We start from the raw sequence: 24,643 nt of genomic DNA, 5'->3' as shown, positions 1-24,643 counted from the left end.
TCCTGTGATTAGTAGTGCCTTACTGGACAGAGGGGGATTGGAGTGAGCAAGGTAGTCTTTGAGATTGAGCAAAACCGTGTTTGAAAAGGTGTGCTAAGGATGTGCTAAGGTGTGTGATTCTAGGTTCACTTCCCACACATCAGGGATGTATAAACTCTGCAGGTCACTGCTACTATGACGAACATCTCCTCTCTGTTCCTCACTCTTTCTGTCACCATGCACACATGCACAGACGCCCTTGCATTTCTAAGGACCAAGGAAGCATGCTTCATGATGGGAGGGGAATTCCCAGGGAGAGCAGCCTGCCTCCCTCTCACACCCCAACCCAAGGGGAGCCCAAAGCTAGTGAGATCGCCAGGCAGTTCTCCTTCCTAACGCTGGTCGGGAAATCTCTGATCTTTAACTTAGATTCTAAGTCTTAGAGGGACTTTCCCCACAGTTCTTTTTCATAATGTCCTTGCCTTACGTGCCAGACATAAAATGTTTTCGTTTCACAGTAATTGTAGCTAAAGTCACCAATATCTCGGATTTTCTAGGATGCAAATTTTGAACACCCTGTTTCGTTCCAAAACCCAGGCTCATCCTATTGCTTCTATAGCGAAATATTGGAGAGTCACAACCAGTGCCTACCAATGGGTGCCGCCAACTCCTGCAACTCGAACTTGGTTTTCTACAAACAGTCCCAGGACATTCTCCCCTGTTATGTGGCAGCCGAGAAGTATCTATGCAGCCCCCTAAATCCACCCGATACCTAAGGAACAAGAGACTTAAAGCTAAGTAAAGCTTTCTAAGGATAGTTTGGCAGGCCGATAAAGGTACTAAGAAACGGTACAGCACCCTGGAGGAGTGTGCATCAGCCCTTGCTTGGGACACCAGCTAGGTGCTGGTACACACGCAGCAGGGGAGACAATGGCCTTTTCTGTTACTGCTCAGATGTGCTTGTCACATTCTTTAATCGCCAACGGAAACTATTTACTTTCAAGGTCTAGGCCTGTCTGAAGTGAGACGAGGGAGGCAGAGCTGAAACAGTGGGCTGGGCTTCTTCCACAGTGACTTCAGGAAAACCTCCCACTGTGTCCCCGGGCCGGGCCCCTTCCCTCGGGAAGGACAGCGGAAGACAGTGGGAGGCAGGCGGGAGCGCTGGGGGCTGCGTCACCCACGCTTCCCTGGCTGTCAGTCTCCCAGCACCCCGGCCTCGCAGGTAGAGACGCCCCCTCCCGCGGTTCGCGCGGCTGCGAAGGAGGGGCTGGGCTCCGAGCGCCCGCCCCTCCATCTATCACATGGCCGGAGAGTCACAAAAACAACAGCTTTGGCCAAGACCGTGACTTCAGGAAGGGAACCCAGGGCCCTCACCGCCAGCCCCCTCCCCATGGAGGACAGTTTTCTGGAATCGTTTGGGAGGCTGAGCCTCCACCAGCGGCAGCAGCAGCAGCCGCCTCCTCGGCCGCCGCCCGCGCGGGGGCCACCTCCGCGTCGCCACAGCTTTAGGAAACACCTCTACCTCCTGCGCGGCCTCCCGGGCTCGGGGAAAACCACGCTGGCCAGGTAATGACAGCGGCCTGGCGCCCACGCGCGCCCCAACCCCGAGCGGCTCCGCGCGCCGCCCCTGCCCTTGTCCCGCGCGCCCGAGACCTCTGCCGCTCGCCGGCCCGGGAGGACGGACCACGGCACTGCGCCTTGCGCAAAGCCCCAGACGCCACCGGCCCTTCCCCGCCGCGCCCGGCCTGGTGATCGCCGGGCCGAGGTAGCCTTCGCCCCCCAGCCCCGGGTCGGGGAGGCCCGCGGGGACTGCTCTTCGGGAAAACCTGGTGGCGACTGCAGAGAAACCCGCTCCCCGCCCGCTGGCGCGCAGGCAGCCGCCACCGGGCGTCAACAGGCGCTGTCACCGAAGCGAGTTTCGGGGGGGATTCGGGGCGGGGGGGGGAGGGGGTGTGCCGCGCTGCGCTGGCCGGGGCCGGGGTCCGCTTTGAGATCTGGTGGATCGGCTCAGCCTGCGTCTGCTTTGGCGGCTGCGAAGGCGCACAGGTGCTCTGGGGAGAGGGGGGGCTGGCGGCGCCAGCACCGACCGTCACTGACAGCCTCTCCGCGGGCGCCCAAATTCGCTCACTTGTGAATTGCGTAAGCGGCCCTCCCGGTACCGGGTCAGCGAGAACTGCGCGGGCTTGCTGCCTGCTGCACCTTGCTAGGCCCACTGTTCCAGCCTGAACGCCCTCCACTCCCTGCCCTGCACTTGGTGTTCCAGCAACGTTGGACTGTTTCTCTCCTTGCTGTGCTTGACGATGCTGGCCCTCCTGCCTGGCTTGCCCACCGCCACCCTTTGCCCGACTGATTTCACTAGCCTTTTAAAAACCGGTTCTGTTACCTCCCCTCGCAGCTGCCTCACCCTGCCGTAGAAGCCGCTCTTCTCAGCGCCTTGGCTCCTGTTTACAGCTCTGTGACTGCGCTTAGTGTTGCACAGGATTGGTTTTCCCTTCTGTGAGATGCTTGAAGATAGGGGCCATGTCTTAACCCTCCATGAACATTATCTGGCGCTCACTAGTCGATAGAAGCAGTCATTTGGCCACCTGGGAGCTTCCCATCTCATCAGATAAGGCTAGCCATAGGACCCCGGAACCGCTGAAGAACCAAGGTGGCCTGCGGTCACCTGCTGATTTCCATGGCACCAGGTAGTGGTCATAGGGGGAGGGTCTGAGTCCTGGATGTAAATGATAAGGTGCTGACATTTGTAATTGGGGTTCTAGTTGGTTTGTGGAGTGGAAGCATTCAGCCAACGAGAATTGCTCCCTTTGGAAATAAAAGGGATAGGCTACTTGCGAAGGCCACGCTGGTACCCCCTTCTACGACACGCTTCTTCTGTAGGTCCTTTCAGGAGGCTCCTGGCAGTGGCGGGACTGGGAGGTGTGGAGAGCCTCCTTGGAAAACCCGGCCCGACTTGGGTTTTTTGTGACACAGCAATTCACGGTGGGTACATCTGTTACCAAATGTTTCCAGGGTGCCGAATCTTGTTCGATTTCACTTTCACTTTGCCAGTCCGTAAACCATCACACACTGAAAGTCAGAGAAGGAAGTTACCCCTTCGGCCATGCCATCTCTAACCTGCTGAGAGAGGAAGTAGCATGGCCAGAGGCGAGAAAGACACTGAAAGGCCAGGGACCCTGCTGGGGTGAGCTTTAAGGGTCCTCCCTGTCTCGAATTTTCTACACTTTTTAGATTTTAATTCCTGCTTGGCATATTTGACTAAGCAAAAGACATCGGACAAGAAAACATCTCAATAAACACCTGTAGGGACAGATGTGGAGGGTCAGGGCCTGAGAGAGGGAGCCTTTTCCCTAGCTAGGACTGCCCCTCAGCAGTCCTTCTGCCTCTCTCTGATCACTAAGAGGTGATTAAGGTAAATGGTTTCGTGGGGATCCTCCCCTTAACTTTCTGTTGCCATACCACAAAGCGGCTGGGTAAAGAGTGGTGCTTTGGAGTCCGTGCACTTGTGGCTTTGCATCCGAGCTCTCCCACTCACTAACCGTGCCTCCACTGTGCCTCAGTTCCCTCTCCTCTTCAGTGGGGGCGCCGGCGCCTTCTGCCTGGGAGGGGACTGTGAAGAGGAAATCGGTGAGGTGGTAGCTGTGTAAGTTTTAGGTGTAGTTAACAGATGGGTGCGTTAAAGGCTGAGGTGAACTCTGAGTTACTGAGGCAAAGTCTGGCTGTACTATGCAGGAGGAGGCCTGTGGACCGGGAGGCCCCCACCGTGCTGGCCACTGTCAGCCTGGAGGCTCAGGAGGCTTGCAGGCCTCCAGGTGGGCTGTGGGTTTAGACAAAGTTCGGTGGAGTAGGATGTAGCCCAGAGCAAGTAAGAACCGGTCAGGAAGTCACAGCCTGGTCTCCCTCCACCATGTTTTGCAGGGCAGGAGTGGGAGAGAGGAGAATGGAAAGATCGCTTTAAAAGACACTTGTGTAGAAAATAAGTTATTATGTATTTGCTAGATTCTGAGAGTCATTTTCTCTACATGTTTTCCACATTTTCTATAAATGAACGTGTATTTCTTAAATCAGACTAATAAAATATTTTTCTTTAACTTTGGAGGAAGTTAGTTTTTGCAAAAAGTGGGCTTATCTCTTAATGCTTAACTTTTATCTCATTTGACTAAATAACTAATAAAAATCTCTTTTAAAATAGGTTCTGTTTTGTCCTTCAAGTCAACATTATACTCTAGAATATTCACATATGTCTTTTCATATGTCCAAGTGGCTGGGATATGGAAAATATCTTTCTGAATTTATTGAATTTCTTCCCCTTTTTTCAGTTGGCTTTTTTTTTTTCTTTTTTTGAGACAGGGTTTCTCTGTGTAACTACTCTGTCCTGGAACTCACGCTGTAGACCAGGCTGGTCTCAAACCGCAGAGATCTGCTTATCTCTGCTTCCCGAGTGCTGGGATTAAAGGCGTGCACCATCACCGCACTGCTTAAATTGAATTTTAACTCCTTCAAAAATTTTACCCACCTCATAGTACTCCAGCCAGTGCACTCTCTAAGTCTACATTAGTGCCTGCATTCAGTTAAGTTTCATCTGGGGGTAGGCGGTTATTCCTGACTGTGATTCCAGTTCTGGAAATTTATCCTGAGGAATGCTTGGACAAACATGCAGACCCAGAGGAATGCTCATCAGAAAAAAAATGCAAGGTAGCATAAGTATTAAATATTAAAATATTAATTAAATAGCAAATATAAAAATATGGTTTATGAGTCACACAGTCACTGATGGAAGCAGAGATGTATATCTGACCTGTAAATGAATCCTTTCCTGTCTTAAAGATACCCACAGATCTGAGGGTATAGCTCAGTGGATACAGTGTTTGCCCAACATGCACAGAGCCCTGCGGCTAATCCCCAGAAATCAGCTGTGGTGCTGCACACCTGTGATTCCAGCACTTGGGAAGTAGAGGCAGGAGGATCAGGAGGGTTTTTTATTATTATTATTATTTAAGATTTATTTGTTATATATACAGCATTCCTTCCTTGTGTGCCTGCACACCAGAAGAGGGCGCCAGATCTCATTATAGATGGCTGTGAGCCACCATGTGGTTGCTGGGAATTGAACTCATTGAACTCAGGACCTCTGGAAGAGCAGTCAGTGCTCTTAACCACTGAGCCATCTCTCCAGCCCCTGAGGGTCAGGAGTTTAAGGTCATTTGGGCTACCTATTAAGTTCGAGACTAGCCTGGGATGCGTGAGAGCTTTGTCTCAAAAAATGAAAACGAAAATAAGAAAGGTTCACACAGTCTTACATATCCATTTTATGCTCAGAGAAAGAGGTCTGCATAGCTTCTCGGGAATAAACTGAGAGGCGATAAGTGCCCACCCCCAGGTGTTGGCTTTGAGGAGTGGGATCATAGTCTTTTCCCTCAACTGCCTTCTAGTTTTCAGCAACAATTGTATGTTGCTTGGCAACATAAAGAAAACCATTTTAAAGATGTGTGTGTATGATTGCTTTGCTGCATGTATGTATGTTTTCCACATGTGCTCCTGATGCTCAGAGAAGTCAGAAGAAGGCACTACATCTGACTCTAGAGTTACAGGTGGTTATGAACCATCACGTGGGTGCTGGGAGTCAACCTTGGGCCCTCTGAAGAGCAAGAAGTCCTGTGACCTCTGTCCAGCCTGCTTCGTCACTTTTTAAAGAGAAAAATCAAGGCCCAGTTGAGTAAAAAGTTGTTTAATGGCCTGGCTAACTAACTATGTCCTGCTGTCAGTGAAAGTCTTTCGTGGGCTAATTTCCAGTTGGATGCACGCTAGGAAACTCACTCATGAGGAGATGAACTTCTCTGTGTAGCTCTGACTGTTCTGGCTTTCCTGGAACTCGTCTGTAGACCAGGCTGGCCTCGAACTCACAGAGATCCACCTGCCTCTGCCTCCCGAGTGCTGGGATCAAAGGTTGTGTGCCACCACTGCCCGGCTGAGGAGATGAACTTCTAACGACGATGACATTTTATCTTGATTCTTTAACTCCTGAGAGTCTTCCCTAGTAACACAAGCTAACACTCGGCAAACGCATTCATTGTGAAGATCACAGATGGCATAGTAAACAGATGCCGTGGACGTGTGAGTACCAGCTACGGCCAGTCTTAGCCAACCGATAACCAATGACGACCATGTGCCCTTGCTACTGAGATCTATACTCACTAAGGTACCCATTAGATCTATACTCACTAAGGTGCCTGTTAGAGCTACCAAGTGGAAACAAGTAAGTTTTCAAGTAACAAGTAATCAGTTTTGCCCGGTAGGCCAGTAGGGTTCCTGGAAGAGCACTTTGGTGCTGATAGCCTTCAAGGCTAAGGGAGCCCGTGCGGAGGGCAGAAGTCAGTTAAGGACAGAGTCCCCTGCACACAGAAGCGGTTGTTATCTTGGCCTTGAAGAGGAGGCAGCGTGAGGAGAGGAAAGAGTGCACTGATCTGTTGGGCTTTCACAGCAGTGAATCCACTGGCTAGATAGGCCCAGAGCTAGCGCTTGGAGCCAATCAAAGGTCACACATGGGGCCCAGGAGAAGGCCCAGCGGGGAAGGGCTTGCCGTGTAGGCCTGACTACTTGGGTTCAATCCCTAGAGCCCACAGACCGGGGGAGGGAAAGAACTGACTCACGGGGCCGTCTTCCGGCCACCACAGTCTGGGGAACACCATGCCACACGACATCACACACAAACATAATAAAAATAGCCTTGAAGAACTGGGTAGGGAAGCAGCCCTAGAGTTCCAGTCCTGAGCCCCCTTTGCTCTTGGCCTTGTGGTCCAGGCCTGCCAACATGACCCGGTCATCAGCCCCAGTCCTCTGACTCGGCACCTCTCCTCTCCTCCCATCCCAGCAACAGATTTGTGGATGCGCATTGGCGCTTCTCTGTGCGCATGTGCATGTGTGTGGGGGCGCTTAAACATCTGCCGTGGTTATTTTCACCTCTTCAGTACACATGCAGCGGTTGTCACTGTGTTTCTCTACTTTTTAAAATCACCCCAGAGAGAAGCTGTGCCCCCTTGTCAGTAACGCCTTCGCTCTCCTTTATCCCTGCAGCCTCCAAGTTTCTTGGTGTCCCTGTGTCCTTGTCTAAGTACGTCGTGGATGTGGGTCATAAGTATCTGTCCTTTGTCTCCCTTTGCCTACTGTTTCAAGGTTCCTGCTTGTGCCATATACGAGGACATCATAATTTTTATGTCTGAATAAAATACTCCATCGTGTGGTTATACAACTCCCTTGCCTTTGTGAAGTGCAATGCAATAGGAGTCTTTTTATCCATTTGTTTGTTCAAGCAGCCTTGTTTGAAAAATTAAACATTTTTATGCTGTCAGTTCCATGGACTTTTCTTTTTTTTCCCCCCTCTCTCATCACTACCTTTAGCAGTCGAAGCCAGATCTGGCAACCTTGCCGTGGTGCATGCTGGTCCCTTTGCGGTCTTCTTCCCTTCAGCGCCTCACAGATGACTCCTAAGGCATACTCAGTTTGGCTCAAAGGACGCTGCCTAATGGCTGTCCTTTCTCCTCCTCCACATCTCCAGCTAGCTCTCAGGACATGGAAGGATGCTTTTCCAATAAGATGCAATGACAGACAGGTGGGGGGAAGGCAGGCTAACAACAGTGAACTATAGAGGCACTGAGAACAGGGACCAGGTTCTAGACAAGGTATTGGCTCTACTAAATAAAAGGAAAACCAGGATAGACATCGACAGCGTTCCACTCTTTGTATGTCATGGTACAGTAGCGGGCAGATGACGTCTCGGCTCTCTGGTCACTCAGGCCACTTTGGGAAAGGACAGCTAGTGTCTTAGCTATCTCGTGGTTTTCCTAAGTCTCAGTAGCTGGGGTTCTCGCATGACTTCCCTCTGGAAACAGACGGATGGGGATCAAGTGCTTTATGCATTTTATAAGGACTGGGAGTTTGCGGTGCCGTGTGGGTTTATAGGCACTCGCTAAGAGGCCTGTCAGGGAAAGTGGCCTCCACCGCATAGGAACCTCATCACCACGTTTCCTGGCACTGCTGGAGCCACGGGGGAAGACGCAGCTAATGGTGGCGTGTGGTACTGCCGGTGTAGGGCTGCAGAACTGCATATGATGTTTATAATGTAGAAATGTACAACCACCTAGATGCTATGGCTTGGGAGGAAGTAGAAGTGGACCGAGAAATGAAAGAGGAAGACTATAAGAATCCCCTGCAGTGTTTATCTAACTCAACCCTGAGGCTTGAAGCTCTGCTGTGGGAAATACCTTGATTCAAGGTCGCAGGGCTGAGCCCACTGCCACTGCTGTTTTTCAATACCTGTGTGCTTAAATCTAGAACCCTACCCATGCCAGACAAGCCACACTACTACAGACCTACATCCCCAGGCCTGAACCAGAGCACAGAAAGTGGGAGGGGCCTGATAAAAGAATCTGATGAGCCAGGCAGGGGTGGCACACGGCTTTAATCCCAGCACTTGGGAGGCAGAGGCAGGCGAATCTCTGTGAGTCCGAGGCTAGCCTGGCCTACCAGAGCTAGTTCCAAGACAGGCTCCAAAGCTTCAGAGAAACCCTGTCTCGAAAAACTGAAACACTAAGTGTGGTAGGAAACCCTTCAGGCCCTGTTAGGGGTCTAATTTAACCTGGATTTCACGTTTCAGGGTAAGGAAGGTACATTTTTCTATTGTCAGTATTAATAAGAGATGTTCCTCCTAATTAAAGTATTACCAAGGAATTTCGTATTTTTGCTAATATGTTCCACTGGGAGATGATTTTAGATTTTAAGTGTTTGTATTTACACTGAGCATGGTGTACCAGAGAGAAATGTCAACTCCCGAGTCACTAAATTGACTCATATGATAGGATGTTTATGATTCAACCTACTTCCTTCTGGGTGCTCAAGTGAAATCACTGTGACAGGGCACCTTTCCAGGGCCATTTGGATGCTACAAAACACAACGAGACATTATTTTTTGGTCCCTTCAAGTCATCTAAAATCTGCCTAACCCTGTGGGACTAGGGGAAGCAGCATAACAAGCAAATGAACTTGATTCTAACTGTTCCTTCAGAAGGTTCTGTGCTTCATCTTGCACATGGCTGGGGGAGAAGGCGTTCTGGTCTGTCGAGATAAGAAGCCAGGCAGAGGAAGGGAGGCTAGAAGAAGGGCTCAGCACACAGTGACCAAGTCCTCCTAAGATGTACTCATTTTTATTTTATGTGTATGTTTGCCTGCATGTATGTATGTGCCCCATGTGCATGCAGTGCCCACAGAGGCCAGAGGAGGGCTTTGGAGTCCCTGGAACTAGAGTTACAGATGGTCGTGAGCCACCTTATGGGTGCTGGGAACTGAACCCTGGTTCTCTGCAAGAACAGATAGTGCTCTTAACTGCTGAGTTGTCTCTCCAGCACCAACCTTGTGGTTTTTATTTAATGCAATGGGAACGCTGGGATCAGGACACGGCACACTTATGCGATGGTGAGCTCATGGGGGTGGGGGCTGTTCAGAGACAAATATTCCTCCACCCACTTCCCACAGTTACTAGGCACCCTGCGGAAGTAGGATTGTAGAGTTGGGGGATACGAGGAGGAGGAGAGGCTTCCTCTGCTATCGAAGGAGACTGTAGTACTTTTAGCTTATACTGGCTCCCTTGTAAATAGATTACCCCCCCCACACACACACACACGTTATTTACTAGACTGTGAGTTTCATGAGATGTAAGTTCTTTAGGGTTTTTTGTTTTGTTTTTGCTTTTTGTTGTTGTTGTTTTTCCAGATTGGGTTTCTCTGTGTAGCCTTGGCTATCCTGGAACTCACTTTGTAGACCAGACTGGCCTTGGACGCAGAGACCTTCCTGCCTCTGTCTCCCGATTGCTGGGATTAAAGGCCTGCACCACCACCACCAGGCATGATGTAAATTCTTTGAGTCATTAACCATATCTAAACTAGGTGTGTTTCATACCTGTAATCCCAGCACTCACTGAGACAGAGGCAGGAGAATTGCTGTAAATTCGAGGCCAGCCTGAACTACATAGTGAGACCCTGCTTCAACAAACAAACTCTTATTTTCTGCCCTGCCTCCGAGAGAAGTCCTGCATCTTGTAGACATTCACTAAAGAGTCCATGAGTGGCTTTGTTAACAAAAGGCAACGCTGGAAATTTCCCCGGAAACCCAGCTCAGATGCTAACGTGGCTCTTGAGAAAAGAAGAAAGCAGAGGCTGCTTGTGTGAGCAGACTCGTGAGAGTATGTGTGCAACATGGAGAACATGGGGTGGGGAGCAGGCTATGCCACTTGCTCCAGATGCTGTCTGATACATGAAAACAAGTGATATGCCAGGGCATCTATTTGGTATTAATATTAAAAACAGACTTAAAAATTAAGAGCAAAGGTGTGACTGCTGCCACCTGTAAACAGCAGTCAGGTGAGAGCCTAGAGTGACCATGTGCCTGGAGAACTGCCCTCTAGGCTGTCCCTGACCTATGACCTCTGGGCAAAACCTAAAGTCCTTTTGACTTTGGTTCCCTGCTCTTTCCCCCAGTTCTGAGAAAGGGTAGACATGATTAATAAACAGAGCACAGACAAGGGGCACAGATGACAGGCTGTCCTTGTATCACATAGCAAGAGAAGCTTGTCTAGAGTGATAGTGATTTCTTTTTCCTTCTTTCCTTCCTAAGATTGATTGATTGATTGATTGATTATATAGTATTCTGTCTGCACGTATGCCTGCAGGCCAGAAGAGGGCATCAGATCCCTCTGAGATGGTTGGGAGCCACCATGTGGTTGCTGGGAATGGAATCCAGGTCCCCCTGAGCCATCTCTCCACCCACCCACTTCTTTAGATTTATTATGTACACGGTGCATGTATGCCTACAGGCCAGAAGAGGGCACCAGTTCTCATTACAGATGGTTGTAAGCAATGGAATTGAACTCAGACCCTCTGGAAGAGCAGCAGCCAGTGCTCTTAACCTCCCAGCCATCTCTCCAGCCCCTGGAAGGCTGCTTTTCTGGTGATGTATTGATAAACATTTGGAGTGAGAGGCACAGCGAGGACGGATGCCCAGGGTCAGGATGCGGAGCTGGCAACAACCAGACCTCAGGAAGTTGCCGTGTGCTCTCCAGTGTTCCTCCCTGCTCTTGGGCTGCCGGGTGCTGGGTAGATTACTCCTCATCCTGCCTCCCGGGTGCTGGGATTAAAAGCATGCGCCACCACCCAGCGACATGTGACACCTTTGAAGACTCAGCAGTGATGGCACAAATGGGTCCCGAGACATCTCCCGAGAAGACCGCCACAAAAGCTACTCTTTCCGGGTGGATGTGGCAGGATGTGGTTAGAGTCGCGGTATCAGGAGTTCTTGCCTCTTCCTGTGGTGTGCAACGGATGTGAAAGCTGGAGCTGCAGGGGAGCTGAGAGGCCCTGCAGAGGGGTGGAGTGGGCGGGGCAGAGATGTGACCAAAGTTTCATGATAGACATGTAAGAAAGTCTTCGTTGGAACTGGAGATGGTTCAGTGGTTAAGAGCACTGGTTGCTCTTGCAGAGGACCGGGGTTCATTTCCCAGTGGCTCATAAATATCTGTAACTCCAGTTCTAGGGGATCTGAAGCACTCTTCTGGCCTCCTCGAGCACCAGGCAGAAGCATGGTGCCTAGACACACACCACATATGGGCACTCACATACACACATCCAATTTTTAATTAATTAATTATATATATATTTTTAAAAACTGTCTTTTCTCATTTTACATACCAATCCTGGTTCCCACTCCCTCCCCTCCTCCCACTCCCTTCACCAACCCCCACAGGTTGTTTTCTGAAATTTAGGAAATGCCATAATAAACTCAGCATGGCAGCTGCAGGTTGTGGTTGCAGACTGGGGTTGCACGTCGCTATTGTGTGAGATAATGAGATGCACCCTCTCAGAGTCTGTAATGCCACTCAGCCTGGTTCTCTCCAGACCGGAGGGAAAATGCTGGCGGTGCCACTTGGAAACGCTGCATCCTGGCCTGTTACTTAATCTCTTCAAGCGGTAGTTTCGTTATCTGTAACTGGAGGAACTATTATTTACTTCAGAAAAGTGGTACAAAGGTTAAAGAGAGATCATATATGCCAAGGTCTCTGATCCCTGCCAGACGCTCCGGGAGGAATTACTGGAACCACCATGGAGCAAAAAGGAGGTGTGGCTTTAATTGACACTGTTCAGACACACTTCTGCATCAAAATGAACTAAGGGTATAAATTTTATAAAGGAAATATTCTCAGCTACTGACTATAATAAAATATTAGAAAAGAAAGCAAGAAGATGGGATCCAAACATAGGAACAAAATAAGTCCAAGGATAGCTCTAATTACATGCAGTCATTTGTGTGGTGTTGTATTTCAGGATAACGGGAAAGGCTAAAACACAGAGGGAATGGTTTGGGGTCAACCAGGGTCTTAGGTAGAAAAATAATCAAGTTAGATCCTTAACCAGTACTATAGATAAACGAAATTTCAGATGGACCGAGGAGGAAAATGTAATTATTGACATGTTGACATAATCTTCGGGCGAGAAAGACTATTCTGATGTCCCGCCAAAGGTGTGGGTTTGCAAATAAAAGGCTATATGTCACTAGAGTGCATGAGAAAAGATTTAAACTTTACCATCTAGAGATGACAGAGACCAAGAGCTCCAAAGCAACTGTTGTGTAGAGAATTGTGATTCAGTAAGCTAACCGTCCCCATGAGGAGCCCTGCTCCACACACCGGAGGGGATGGTCTTGATGGTCTTGGGGAGAATGGTCCACTGGCTACTCATGGCACAGTCGCTAGGGAAACTGTGGTGCAGCCCTGTGGAGAAATGCATACTGTGCACTGAAATTGTCACAGAAGCCCAGCGGTGGTGGCACATGCCTTTAATCCCAGCACCCAGAGGCGGAGGCAGGCAGATCTCTGTGAGTTTGAGGTCAGCCTGGTCTACAGAGCGAGTTCCAGGACAACCAGGGCTACACAGAGAAACCCCGTCTTGAAAAAAAACAGTCAGAATATTTCATGGGGTGAGAATTAATTTACTATGAAGAAAAGAACCATTGGTGAAAACGTGGTATGCTTTAGATCTCATTCCTGTCTTTATACAAAAAGACGAAATAAAAACGTTTACTCTGGGTATCCAGGCACACGCCTTTGGAGGCACTCGCCGGGCACTTGGGAGGCAGCGGCTGAGTTATAGGCTGCTCAGGGCTTCCTAGTGAGACTGTCTCAGAAAACAAATGAGTAAATGAACAAACAAGCGGATAAAATTTGGGCTCAGCAATGGCCCTTTGTCACCAAGCCTTAAGGACCTATCTGAGCCTGGAACCCGCACGGCCAAGGGAGGGAAATGCGGTGAAAGTTGTTCTATGACCTCACACGTGCACAGACACAACTAATAAATGAAAAGACAACTCAAAGAAAAGACTTTAGAGATCCTGGCAAGAAAACCCCAAGTGTTCGAAATCATTTTCCATCCAGGAGAAATATAGGAGCCTATCCGTATTCATTTATTTGTTTATTTGTTATTTATTCAGGGCTTTAATGTTTCAATGTGTGTCTGTGCTAATTAGGAACAAAAGGATACTTTTCATGAATAAAGACAGAGGAGCCGGCTTGAAGGGTACCTCTAGCTAAACTTGGGACAGTTGGACATCAGAAAGAACAATGACAGGACTGGCTATAAGGTGCATGCTGCAATCCTAGCATTTGGGAGACAGGCAGAAGGATTTCCCACAAGTACGAGGCCGGCCTGGACTCCATAGTGAACTTTAGGCCCATCAGAGTTACACAGCAAGCAAACAAAGTGTAGCATGGCGGGGCACAGGGGTGCCTGCCTGCTATCCCAGCTCTTGAGGGGCTGAGGCAGAAGGATTATGGACCCAAAAGTAGTATGAGCTGCACAGCAATAAGAAAATAAATAAATAAATAAAATAAAGATTATGAAAAGAGGAGAGAGAGAAGGCTCCTTATAAAACAATTCTGGCAGGGCGGTGGTGGTGCACGCCTTTAATCCCAGAACTCCGGAGGAGGGAGGAGGATCTCTGTGAGTTCGCGGCCATCCTGGTCTACACCGTGAGTTTGAGGCCAGTTTGATCTGCATAGCTAGTTCCAAGTACAGCCAGGGCTGTTATACAAAGAAACTCTGTCTTGAAAACCCAAACCAAAGCAACAACAAAATTCTACCTAGAAAATAGGGAAAGACTTTCAAATAATTCCATGATCCCCCACGTAAGACTTGCAGGATCTCTGAGGTGTAGGCTGTCCAGGGAAGGCTGCTAGAACCGAGCACAGTCACGTGGTCCGGGCCTCTGCTCACACACGAAGCCAGTGAGCCTGTTTGACAGTGGAACACTCACTGGCACTGACTTTTAGCCAGGTGTATGCTTGAGCACACTGGGCAGGGTGTCACGTGAGGTCAGGGAGCACATCTCTCCTCTGTACCATCCCTCCAAGAATGTTTAGTCTGGACCCAATCCTGAGCAGATGACCGGAACTTCTCTGGACTCTGTCCAAAGGAAACCCATAGAGGCGTGAGGACAGTTATAGAGGAAAGACATAATTACCAAAGGTGGTACTTGAAACAAATGAAAAAATATTTGTGGCGCTATAAGAGAAATGGCTTAAATATTTAAATAGAAAATGAATTAAAATAATCTTAAATTATGAGATTATGAGAGGATTTCCTCTCATAAGATTTGAGATCTTTAAAACATAAACTCAAGTAATTATTTTTGGGGGGTGATACAGGTGATTTCTCTGTGTAGCCCTGGCTGTCCTGGAACTAGCTCTGTAGACCAGGCTGGTCTCGAACTCACAGAGATCCTCCTTCCTCTGCCTCCCCAGTGCTAGAATTAAAGGTGTGCGCCACCACCGCCCAGTGACTTTATAGTTCTTGATGGTTAAATAATTGTGGGAAAATAAATTATGAAATATAGGTTAGTGCCTGATTTTCTCTCGTAATTTTAGTGAGTGGGGGCGGGGCAGTGGAGGAGGGGAGAGATGGGCAAGTAATTGTCTCTTTTCTCCCTTTTCTTCTGCTTTTTTCTTTCCTCAATTTCCCTAACTGCATGCGGCTCCTGACCACCATAGAGAAAGCTAGGGCTGAGGCCCTTCCCTCCTCTCCCGAGGCCGATGGAATGATATTTATTGCTCAGCCTTACGTCTTAACAGTCCACATACTGTCAGCCACTTCTGCTCAGCTGGTGTTTGTACTGCCTTGAGTCTTCAAGCTGTTGCTATGGCTGTCGGTACTAATTTGACAATCAGGTAAAAGTAAAAAAAAAAAAAAAAAAAGTAAACAGGGCAGAGCAAAGGGGTGTGCAGCTCAGCGCCACACAGGTGAAGCGCGTACTCCTGGCTGCCAGTTCGCTGACAGGGCTATGCAGGCCATTCGCAGGGGTGTCTGCTGCCCGGTGGCGGGCCTGCGCAATTTTACTCTGAGTAAAACGTCGTGATCCAAAAGAGCCGAGATGTTATATTTTCTTGACGTGATTAAGGAGCAAAGAAAGTGTGAAACGAACACCACGTCTTAAAGTTTATGTAGAGAAAACACCAGAAACTTAAACTTCTGTCCGTAGTGTAAAGCCCTGACAGGAAACAGGAGCCCTTGAGGATTACACGTGGAAAGGAAAGCTCGCCTCCAAAAAGGCTCTTAACGCTTTGCGCCTAGCATTTCTAGGGTTTGCCACAGGGGAACTGCAGTGTCTTTGCTCTTTGCAGTGTATTTACCTTGGACATGTTGCTCCCGCCTTCTCTCATCCCCTCTCACATGAGGTATAAGTTACCCTCGAGGCCCAAGGCAAATGCTCTCTTTTATAATGCTCCCCTTGCCAAAATGTTGATGTTGCTGACCTAAATTCTCTCTGTGTTTTGCTGGTACAGCTTGTCCTCCATGTGCCACACAAACTGTGTAGGAGACCAGGCCCCCTAGCCAGCTCATACATTCTTGGAAGCAACTCCTTGATTTATTTCTATGTCGTAACACTTCGTGTAACACTTGGTGTCTGACAATTGTCAATAGGGGTTTCATAGGCTGGCTAATTGATACTAGTCCTTTGATATTGAAATCTATTACCTCAGGCCTGCAGAGATGGCTCAGATCCCTTGCCACTCCTGCAGAGGACCTGGGTTTGATTCCCAGCACCCACATGGTGGTGCATAACTGTAATTCCAGCACCAGGAGATCTGATGCCCTCTTCTGGCCTCCATGGACAGATGTGCAGGTGGTGCGCATGGAGATAACTAAAAATAAATGCCGGGTGGTGGTGGCACACACCTTTAATCCCAGTACTCAAGAGGCAGAGGGAGGCGGATCTCTGTGAGTTCAAGGCCAGCCTGGTCTACAAGAGCTAGTTCCAGGACAGCTAACGTGGTTACACACAGAAACCCTGTCTCAAACCCGCCCCCACCCCCGACAATAAAACCAACCAACCAACCAAATAAACAAACACCAAAAAAAAAAAAGAAAGAAAGAAAGAAAGAAAGAAAGAAATATAGTCCTACATTTTCTCAAAAGTCTCTCAAGGACAGTCAGGTTGCTGTTAAAATCAAAATATTCACTGGACTGCCCATGAGCCACCACTCACGGTAAACAAATGCATTTACTTTGTCAGCATTTCCAACTCTGCTGTCACGCCTTCTGGAGAACTCAGGTAGAGATGCTTGCAGGCTGTTTCTGGAATGTGTATTTACCGACATTTCGAAGTGAAAGCTCTTATCCTTTCCCCTTTCTCGCATCCACCACAACCCCTAAAAAGCCCCATATTCCCACATGCCCGGACGCATGGCCCCTGTCCGTCATCAGTCAGGGTGGGGTAAGTTATGACAAACAGCGTAATAGTGCGGCTCACATTTGTTAAGTATTTCCCCTTTACGAAGGGCTCTCCCTTCAGCCTTTGGGACTGTTCTCTATTTTAGGATTGAGAAAACAAGTTTAGGCAGACAAGTTCATGGCGGCTGGAATGGAAGCATGAGGGTGGGACACTGCTCTACTGCTCCATATTCTTGCTGGATTAAGATAATCCCAGCACTTGGGAGGCAGAAGTTGGAGGATCTGTGAGTTCAAGGTCAGCCTGGTCTACAGAGTGGTTCCAGGACAGTCAGAGCTGTTACACAGAGAAACCTTGTCTTGAAAAACAAAACGAAACAAAAAGGGGGGAAGGAGGCAATAAGCTCTCTGTCTACCAAGAGCAGAACTTAAAAAACCCCCCACGCCTCTGCCTGCTTTTCCATCACTCTCCACCCAGCTGCAGGAGTGGTTGCCAGGCCCTAGCAGAGTCTACTGTGCTGCAGGCATGCATTGCCAGATAACCGGCTTCTGCATTTTTTTTCCTTTCAAAGGAAACACAGTAGTTTGGCACCAGCCCTGCCACTTCTGATTTAATAGTACCTGCCCCCAAATGCGATGCCATCCCAAGTCAAAACCTCCTTGAAATTCTTTCCCGCAGAATTTACCCCGCTTTCTGTGTCACGTGAAGGCACTCTCTGTGATGTTATTGTTTCCTATGACATTTTCCCATTTAGACCCCAGGGGTAGCGCTCAGAAGGCACAGGGACATTATTGGGTTCACCTCTCTCCTTCTCTTGTGCTTTTTCCATTGGTTTAGGTATTGTTAGAACTCAGAGGGTAGCTCACACACATCTCCTTTATCCACATTTCATACCTCAGCAAGAACTAGTTGCTCAGATGGGTCCTTACAGAGATCAGAGCTCCGAGGAATGGGACCCAGGACAGGTAAGAGTTTAGGGGCGAAGGGAAGGGCTGCAGCGTGGGGGCATGGTGCCTGAGGGGAGGTCTGGGAGGGCACTGGTGTGCCTTGGAGAGGAGTGGCCCTGGTAACTGATGTCCCTCAGGAAACAGTCACCATGCCTTCAACTTTGCTTTGGAGTGTCAGTCAATCCTGGATGCTGCAGGAGGCAGTGGCCGTGACCGGTGACCTCTACTTCGGAGGGTTGGCAACCTGCACAGTGGCCTCTCAGGCTTCTGCCTCCCATTGAGGAGTGATGGCTGAGATGATTGATTCTCCTCCTTAGTGGAGTGGGAAATTCAAAACGTGCAGCTCGCAGAATTATAGTCTGCTCGCTGTTAAAGATGGAAAGAAGCCGTTCTCCCATGACCAAGCATAATGGGGCAAATCCCTTTTCCGTTTCTCCACTTTGCAGAGAAATGCAGCGTGACTTTCCCAGGGCCATGATTTTCAGCACCGACGATTTTTTCTTCAGGGAAGATGGTGCCTATGAGTTCAACCCGGACTTCTTGGAGGAAGCTCATGAGTGGAACCAGAAGCGAGGTGACAAATTCCTTTTCAAACTCTCGGGGAAAACCCTGTGGTGCATGTAGATTGTAGCAGCTTCAAAACGGAAGGAGCTTTAGAGACAGACAAGCTCTGCCACTTCTCTATCCGAGCAGGGCAGCAGGGCTTGGCCTCTGTCGTAGATCCCAGTTAAAGGAAAACCCCGCTAGCGGTTCTGCACTAGGTAGCGTTTCACCAAGCGAGGAAGGCCTCCTGCAATGGAAGTGACAAAATGTGGATGATGCTCGCGCTGGTGCCCGCTGCGTGTTGTTCACTGTTGTGTTGCATTGTGTTACAGCAAGGAAAGCAATGCAGAATGGCATATCCCCCATTATTATTGATAACACCAACCTGCACGCCTGGGAAATGAAGCCCTATGCAGTCATGGTAGGAAGAAGTATCATTCTGAATTTTCCGTTGTGGGCGTTTTGTGAGAAAGTTGAAACCTGTGCTCTTTCCTCTTTTTCTGGCCGTCCGTGATTTTACACTTACTAACGATAATCCTCTCAGGGAGCAGGTAGAGCTCTTTTAGGGTTTCTCTCTGCTCTTCACTCACTGAGGGGCTACCTTACCTCAGGGCCTCCATAAATGGGAGTACTTGGTCTTAGTCCTTGGTAGATATCTCTCTCTCCTTCCCTCCTTCCTTCTCCCCTACATAGCCCTGGCTATCCTAGAACTCACTATGTATACCAGGCTGGTCTCGAACTTGTAGAACCCCACCTGCCTTTGCCTCCTCAGTTTGGACTATTTTCTACTCTGGGGAGCATCCACCCATTCTTGAGGGAGTTACAGACGAGGGGATGCACTAGCAGGGCTCTGGGTCCCAGTGAGTCAGGTCTCCCTGTTGCAGGCTGGGGATTTCAGCAGTGTTTTGCTGCGAGTCCCGGGGCGACAGAGTTTCTTCGTCTATAAACAGGTTTAGGATTGCCAGCGTAACCCTTTAAGACAGTGGAATACAAACATCAACACACAACTCAGCTCCATTCGGATCTTTTCAGACATAGTTTATATCTTCTGCTAACAGGTTTTCAGTCCACACGCAAACTGAGCGGAGCAGGAGGCAGACAGCTTCTGGAGATACACATGGCCCCCAGTGTGTTGTGAAGTCTCCTCCACGGCAGTTGGGCTTTAGGATTCTTTCCACATATAGGCAAAATAGCAGACAGACAGCTGCGCTTCTGCCTACGGAGGCTTCCCCATCAGCTCTGTTCAGGCCCAGGTATAAGGGGTGACTAGAAACTCTGTATTTCAGTCTGCATTCAAGGCCACAAAAGGCGAACAGGGCCATGAAGAGCTGATGCACGCGGGCACAGCCTGAGGCAGCATTAAAAGCATCTGGCATTGACTTCCAGGAAGTCATTTCATGTCTCTGTTCTGGATGGATATTAGACACCCAAAGCTGTTAATGAGATCCAGTTATTAGCTGTCCTTAAGACACGGTGGTTGATTATTTTTCCTGGATAGAACTGACTATCCAAAGGAAGAAGGGGAAACATCTATTTAAATGTATCTATTAGTTTATTAATAATCTTACATATTCATGGAGTACAGTGGGCTATTTGGTGGATAAATTCACGACTGACTCAGGGTACTTAGGCTATCCACCACCACAAACACAGTTTTGTATGAGATGAGAACACTCAGAGTTCTGTTGGCTGTTTTGATTTGTGTACTATTAACTGTAGCCCCCTCTGGTGTAACAGCGCACCAGGACGTATGCACGCTGCCTCCTTATGCAGGAGCCCTCATCTGAGCTCACTTAATTCTATTTTTAACACGTTGGGCACTGGTGATAACAGAAGGCTGTTTGAACAAAGCTGTCAGTTTCTGACTGTTTAGATTTGACATGAGAACTTTACTAATTTTCTCTTTTTAAAAAAGTAATTTATCTAACTTTTATTTTAAGTGCATTGGCATAAAGATATCAGATCCTAGAAAACGAGTTACAGACAGGTGTGAGCTGCCATGTGGGTGCTGGAAATTGAACCTGGGTCCTCTGGAAGAACAGCCAGTGCTCTTTAACTGCTGAGCCATCTCTCTAGCCCCCTTACTATTTCTCTAAACTCACAGAAATGAGGCCCAGGGCATTGGGCCAAGCACTGCGGAGCGGGGAGAGCTGCAATCTGTAGGAAACACTATATTAAAATATGTGGAAATCGCTTTTACTTCCTAAGTTATGCGGTGCTCTCAGTTACAAACCAAAGCAGAAGTAACTCCATGATCACAGAAGCGACTTTAGGATTCTCCAGGTTCCTTGTTCACACCTGTGTTTGGGAAGCTTCGTCATGCATTCAGTGATCGGTCTTCAGGGATGTTCAGTCATACTAGATAGAACTGATAAACTCTGTCGATGGGACATGTAACACAGCATGAGCGGCTAGCTACGGGGACAGATTCGGGCCTGTAAAACAGGGGGCTTTGGGCAAGTCTGTGGTGAATGTTAAGGGGAGCATGAACAACCCCAAGCATACATGCCATGTCTTCATTGTCTTATGTACTTTTGAAAAATCAGGCACTTGAGAATAACTATGAAGTTATATTCCGAGAACCCGACACTCGCTGGAAATTCAACGTTCAAGAGTTAGCAAGGTACCTCTTTGTTTTCCTCGTTCCTCATTCTGTATCCTGCTGTTTTCAGGTATTTCAGACCGAACAAAAGCATCTTTTCAGGCTGGAAATGGACTGTAGTTTTCAGGCCAGAAATGGTAATTCTTAGAAATTGATAAATTTGGAACTATTAATGTGAAGATTTTAGCTCTGAGTCAGATGTCTAATACAATGCTAAATGCTAATCCTTGGCTTGGACTTGGTCCTTGAGAAGGATGCACTCACTTTATGCTCAGTCGCTTCTTCATTAATGAGCATTTACAGCACTGCCTCTGCATGGGATGCACATGCCAGTGACGCTTCTGCATTAGGCTAAAGCGAGACCTTTGAGTGGGAAGCAGAACGTGGGTCATTCACGCTACAAGTGCTGCTTTGACTTAACAGCAACATGTGTCCAAAGAATACTAACTTGGTTTTTAACGCATGGCTTCTGATAGCCACGCTCTGTGTTACCTGATACCAATGGCCCAGCAGAAGCAGAGTATTTCCAAAATGAGTCTGTGACTACCCCCTCGATTGCCTGGTTGTTAAATCTGACATGGTTCATGAACTCTATTCTGTAATTTAAATCTTGGCAATTGTATGTCTAACCACGTCCCCAGCTGGTATTTGTGCCTTCTAGAACTTAAGATTGTTTCAGTAAGCATCATCTAATGGTATCAGAGACCAGCTGATCTGAACTGATAGCAGATGTACAAATGTCATCAGCAGGCATATCACTAAATACATGAGTAGTTAAATCTTATGGTGTTTGTTCATTGTTGATATCACCAGAAACAAAGCTTTTTTTTTTTTATTTGGTTTTTCATTTTTTAAGACAGGGTTTCTCTGTAGCCATGGAACTCACACTATAGACCAGGCTGGTCTTGAACTCACAGAGATCTGCCTGTCTCTGCCTCCCGAGTGCCCAGCTGAAACAAAGCCTTCCTAAAGCAAGCCACAGGCTTGTTTGGGGATGTGTCAGGCGGCATGAGAGCCAGCAGAGCTGGACCTCATACGCTTTTGCCAGGTGTCCTGAGGCAGCGCAGCAGCCATGCAATGCAGGATTTGTGATGTACGTTACTTGATGTAAGTTGTGTTGATAGCCTGCCTTAACTAAACACTTGTGGGTTTTTCTTCTGTGTAGAAGAAACATCCATGGAGTCCCAAGAGAAAAAATCCACCGAATGAAAGAACGGTATGAACACGATGTTACCTTTCACAGTGTCCTTCATGCAGAAAAGCCAAGCAGAGCGAACAGAAACCAGGACAGGAACAGCGCGCCTTCCAGTGGCTCTGGGTACTGGAGCACCTACACAGAGCTCCCCAACCGAAGGGCTCATGGCGGCTTCTCCAATGAGAGCTTCAGAAGGGGTGGTTGTCACCATGGATATTAGCTGTCTGTGCACAGCCACTGCAGAATTTTCCTAAAGAAGTTTTTACTTCAATTTTTGGTATTTATTCTTTGTTCAGTTTTAGCCAGAGCTCTAATTCCAATGTAAATAGCCAAGCCCAGAAATTTCTGAACAGAGGTCATTATATTCATTATCTCCAACAAGCGATGTCAGAATGGCCCATATGGCTTGATGATGGGGATTCTGCTGAGGGCTCAAAGGTCTTTCTCTAGAGAAAGAGCTAATTTGAAACTGAAATCCAAGATTATCAATTAGTTGCAGTGTCATAAACAAAGTGTTCCTAGCACATCTCTGGGCTACAGTACCACTGCCTTTGCCAGATCCATCTTCTCCATAAAGCTGGAGCGTGAGGGGGGGCGGACGCAGAGGCGGGAAGCAGTAGGAAGTGCCCTTGCTACTCTGACCGTCTGCATCCAGAGACCAGAACCATCACTCTAATGGCACTGATTTTCTTTTAGACTTAATGCACAGAAGGGGATGTTGTCCTTCAGGGTACCATTAGGGGACTTTTCCCCTTATTTTAAAGATGTGTCACTGTTAAACACGCCTATGAATTCTCAGTACTAGGCCCCTAAGGAGAATGAGTACCATTACAGTCAGACCCTGCTGCGCTCAGCAGCGTCAGCGGAACCAACCCCCCTCCCTCCTCCAGCTTGTAGTCCAACAATGTAAATAACCTGCTTTTGCAAAACATCAGTTTTAAAGAGTCATCAAGTGATTCCTGAAATGATGCCTCTAACATGTGATTAGTTAGCCACCCGGATGTTTGGGTTGGGAGTGCAAAGCAATGAAGCAGCCAGAGTTTAGGTCATACAAGGAAATGTGAAAGTCATGCTCATTGAGATCAGCAGGGTATGTATGTCATGTGGAGTGCCCCTCAGATCAGTTATGAATTTATGAGTTCAAATTAAATCCCAGCAGGCTGGAATCAGATTCATTTGGTACGAGATTGTGAGAAGACCATGTGGAATGTATGGTCTATTTATTTTTTGGCCAATAGCTTCTTTCTAATGTTTTGTGAGATATTATTTTAAGTGTCTTATATAATGGTGCTTTTATGGTTATTAAAATTGTATATGGTATTGCATTTATATTGGGTTTGCCACTGAACTTATTTTTGGCTTAACAACAAAACATTTACCAAAACCCAAGAACCTCAACCATAAAAAACCTCTGGGTATATCATAAGCTTATTCATGGATCATCGTTAATAACTAAGAGGAATGAAGTCTGCATATCAGAAGGCCTACTTACGATCCCATCATCAACACCGTTGAAGCCCATTCAACATCTTCATGACAATAAGCAACACACTTCCTTAACATTTTCAAACTTGGTGTCTTACACAGAAAGCCCAGCTGGTGAGCATACTAGTAATTTGGGATGATTTGTCTGACTTTGCTAAATTCTAATGCCTAGCACAGCACACGGCAGCCTGCAGCAACTCACTTGGTTTTCCAACCTGCCGGGCCCAGGTAGCTGTGGGATTCACAGCCTGGACGCTGCCTGCACAATGACTTTGGTATGGAAGGCTGCATCATCTAGGTTGGCAGAGGGGAAAAGTGTCAGAGAACCCAAATGGAATAGCCTTCCTTTGGTTCCACAGAAGCACCCAAAGGGCCAGAATCACATTCCCTGATATGACTGGTTAGCTTTCAGAGCTTTGGTTTGCCTGAGCCGAAGCTGACGACCACAGAGAGGGGCTTCAGGCTGCAGACCCAGAGTTTTCTCAGAGCTCTCAGTCTCCTGCCCAGCTATGTCCCTGCTTCCTCCTACTGGGAGATACCAAAATACTTGGTTAGAAACATAAACAACTGATTAAATGCCTCCAGGCTTATCCCAGTTAGAAGCAATGTGTTCTTTCCTTTCTCCTCCTATGGCTTCTGACTTCTGGGCCCTCTGAACTTGCATCACTGACTTGCATTACTGTATCTCCATTTCCATTATTTATAGAGCCAGCAGAGAGCTCTGTGACCCGAAGGCTCTCAAAGAATAAACAACACCAAATGCTTTCGCCATCTATCCCTGGTCACGCAGTAAACACTGTTGGCTTTAATCACTGTCACTTTAAGAAGGAAAATCTGCACCCATGCTTAAGCTTCATACTTTGTTCATGCAGCATGGATGCTTGTGATCTATGTAAAAGGTGCCTGTACTATGTGGCCTGAGAGAAGATGGGGAAAGTAGTAGCATTTTGATAGAATTCACAAGAAAAAAGGTTAAATTTCTGTTGGACGGTGGTGGCGTATGTCTTTAGTCCGAGCACTCAGGAGGGAGAGACAAGTGGATCTCTGAATTCGAGGTCAACCTGGTCTATAGAGTGAGTTCGATGATAGCCAAAGAAACCCTGTCTCAAGTGAAAGAACCAACAAAAA

At 47.9% G+C, this 24,643-nt stretch overlaps 2 protein-coding genes across 3 annotated transcripts in view; both read left to right on the top strand.

Moving 5' to 3' along the window:
* LOC125390276 (NEDD4-binding protein 2-like 2) overlaps positions 1–17,708 on the top strand; it is a 91,683-nt gene extending 73,975 nt beyond the window's left edge. The window contains exon 9 of the mRNA XM_085685237.2: positions 17,581–17,708. Within this exon, the coding sequence (XP_085541363.2) occupies positions 17,581–17,604 (24 nt within the window). The 3' untranslated portion in view covers positions 17,605–17,708. The remainder of the gene's footprint in view (positions 1–17,580) is intronic.
* Positions 1,163–23,359, top strand: N4bp2l1 (NEDD4 binding protein 2 like 1). 2 transcript variants are annotated; one of them, XM_048419168.3, is made up of 5 exons: positions 1,163–1,545; positions 18,137–18,264; positions 18,566–18,654; positions 20,780–20,856; positions 22,001–23,359. In XM_048419168.3, exons 1-5 carry the CDS (start codon positions 1,370–1,372, stop codon positions 22,248–22,250), a joined length of 720 nt encoding a protein of 239 aa, XP_048275125.1. In that variant the 5' UTR covers positions 1,163–1,369; the 3' UTR covers positions 22,251–23,359. The 2 variants fall into 2 exon arrangements, with proteins under 2 accessions (XP_048275125.1, XP_048275131.1); XM_048419174.2 differs by lacking the exon at positions 1,163–1,545 and adding an exon at positions 17,581–17,708.
* Positions 23,360–24,643: the final 1,284 nt, after the last annotated feature.

This window comes from Myodes glareolus, chromosome 2 (genome assembly GCF_982192425.1).
Source record: "Myodes glareolus chromosome 2, mMyoGla1.1, whole genome shotgun sequence".
Taxonomy (NCBI): domain Eukaryota; kingdom Metazoa; phylum Chordata; class Mammalia; order Rodentia; family Cricetidae; genus Myodes; species Myodes glareolus.
This window is presented reverse-complemented; position numbering and strand designations above follow the sequence as displayed.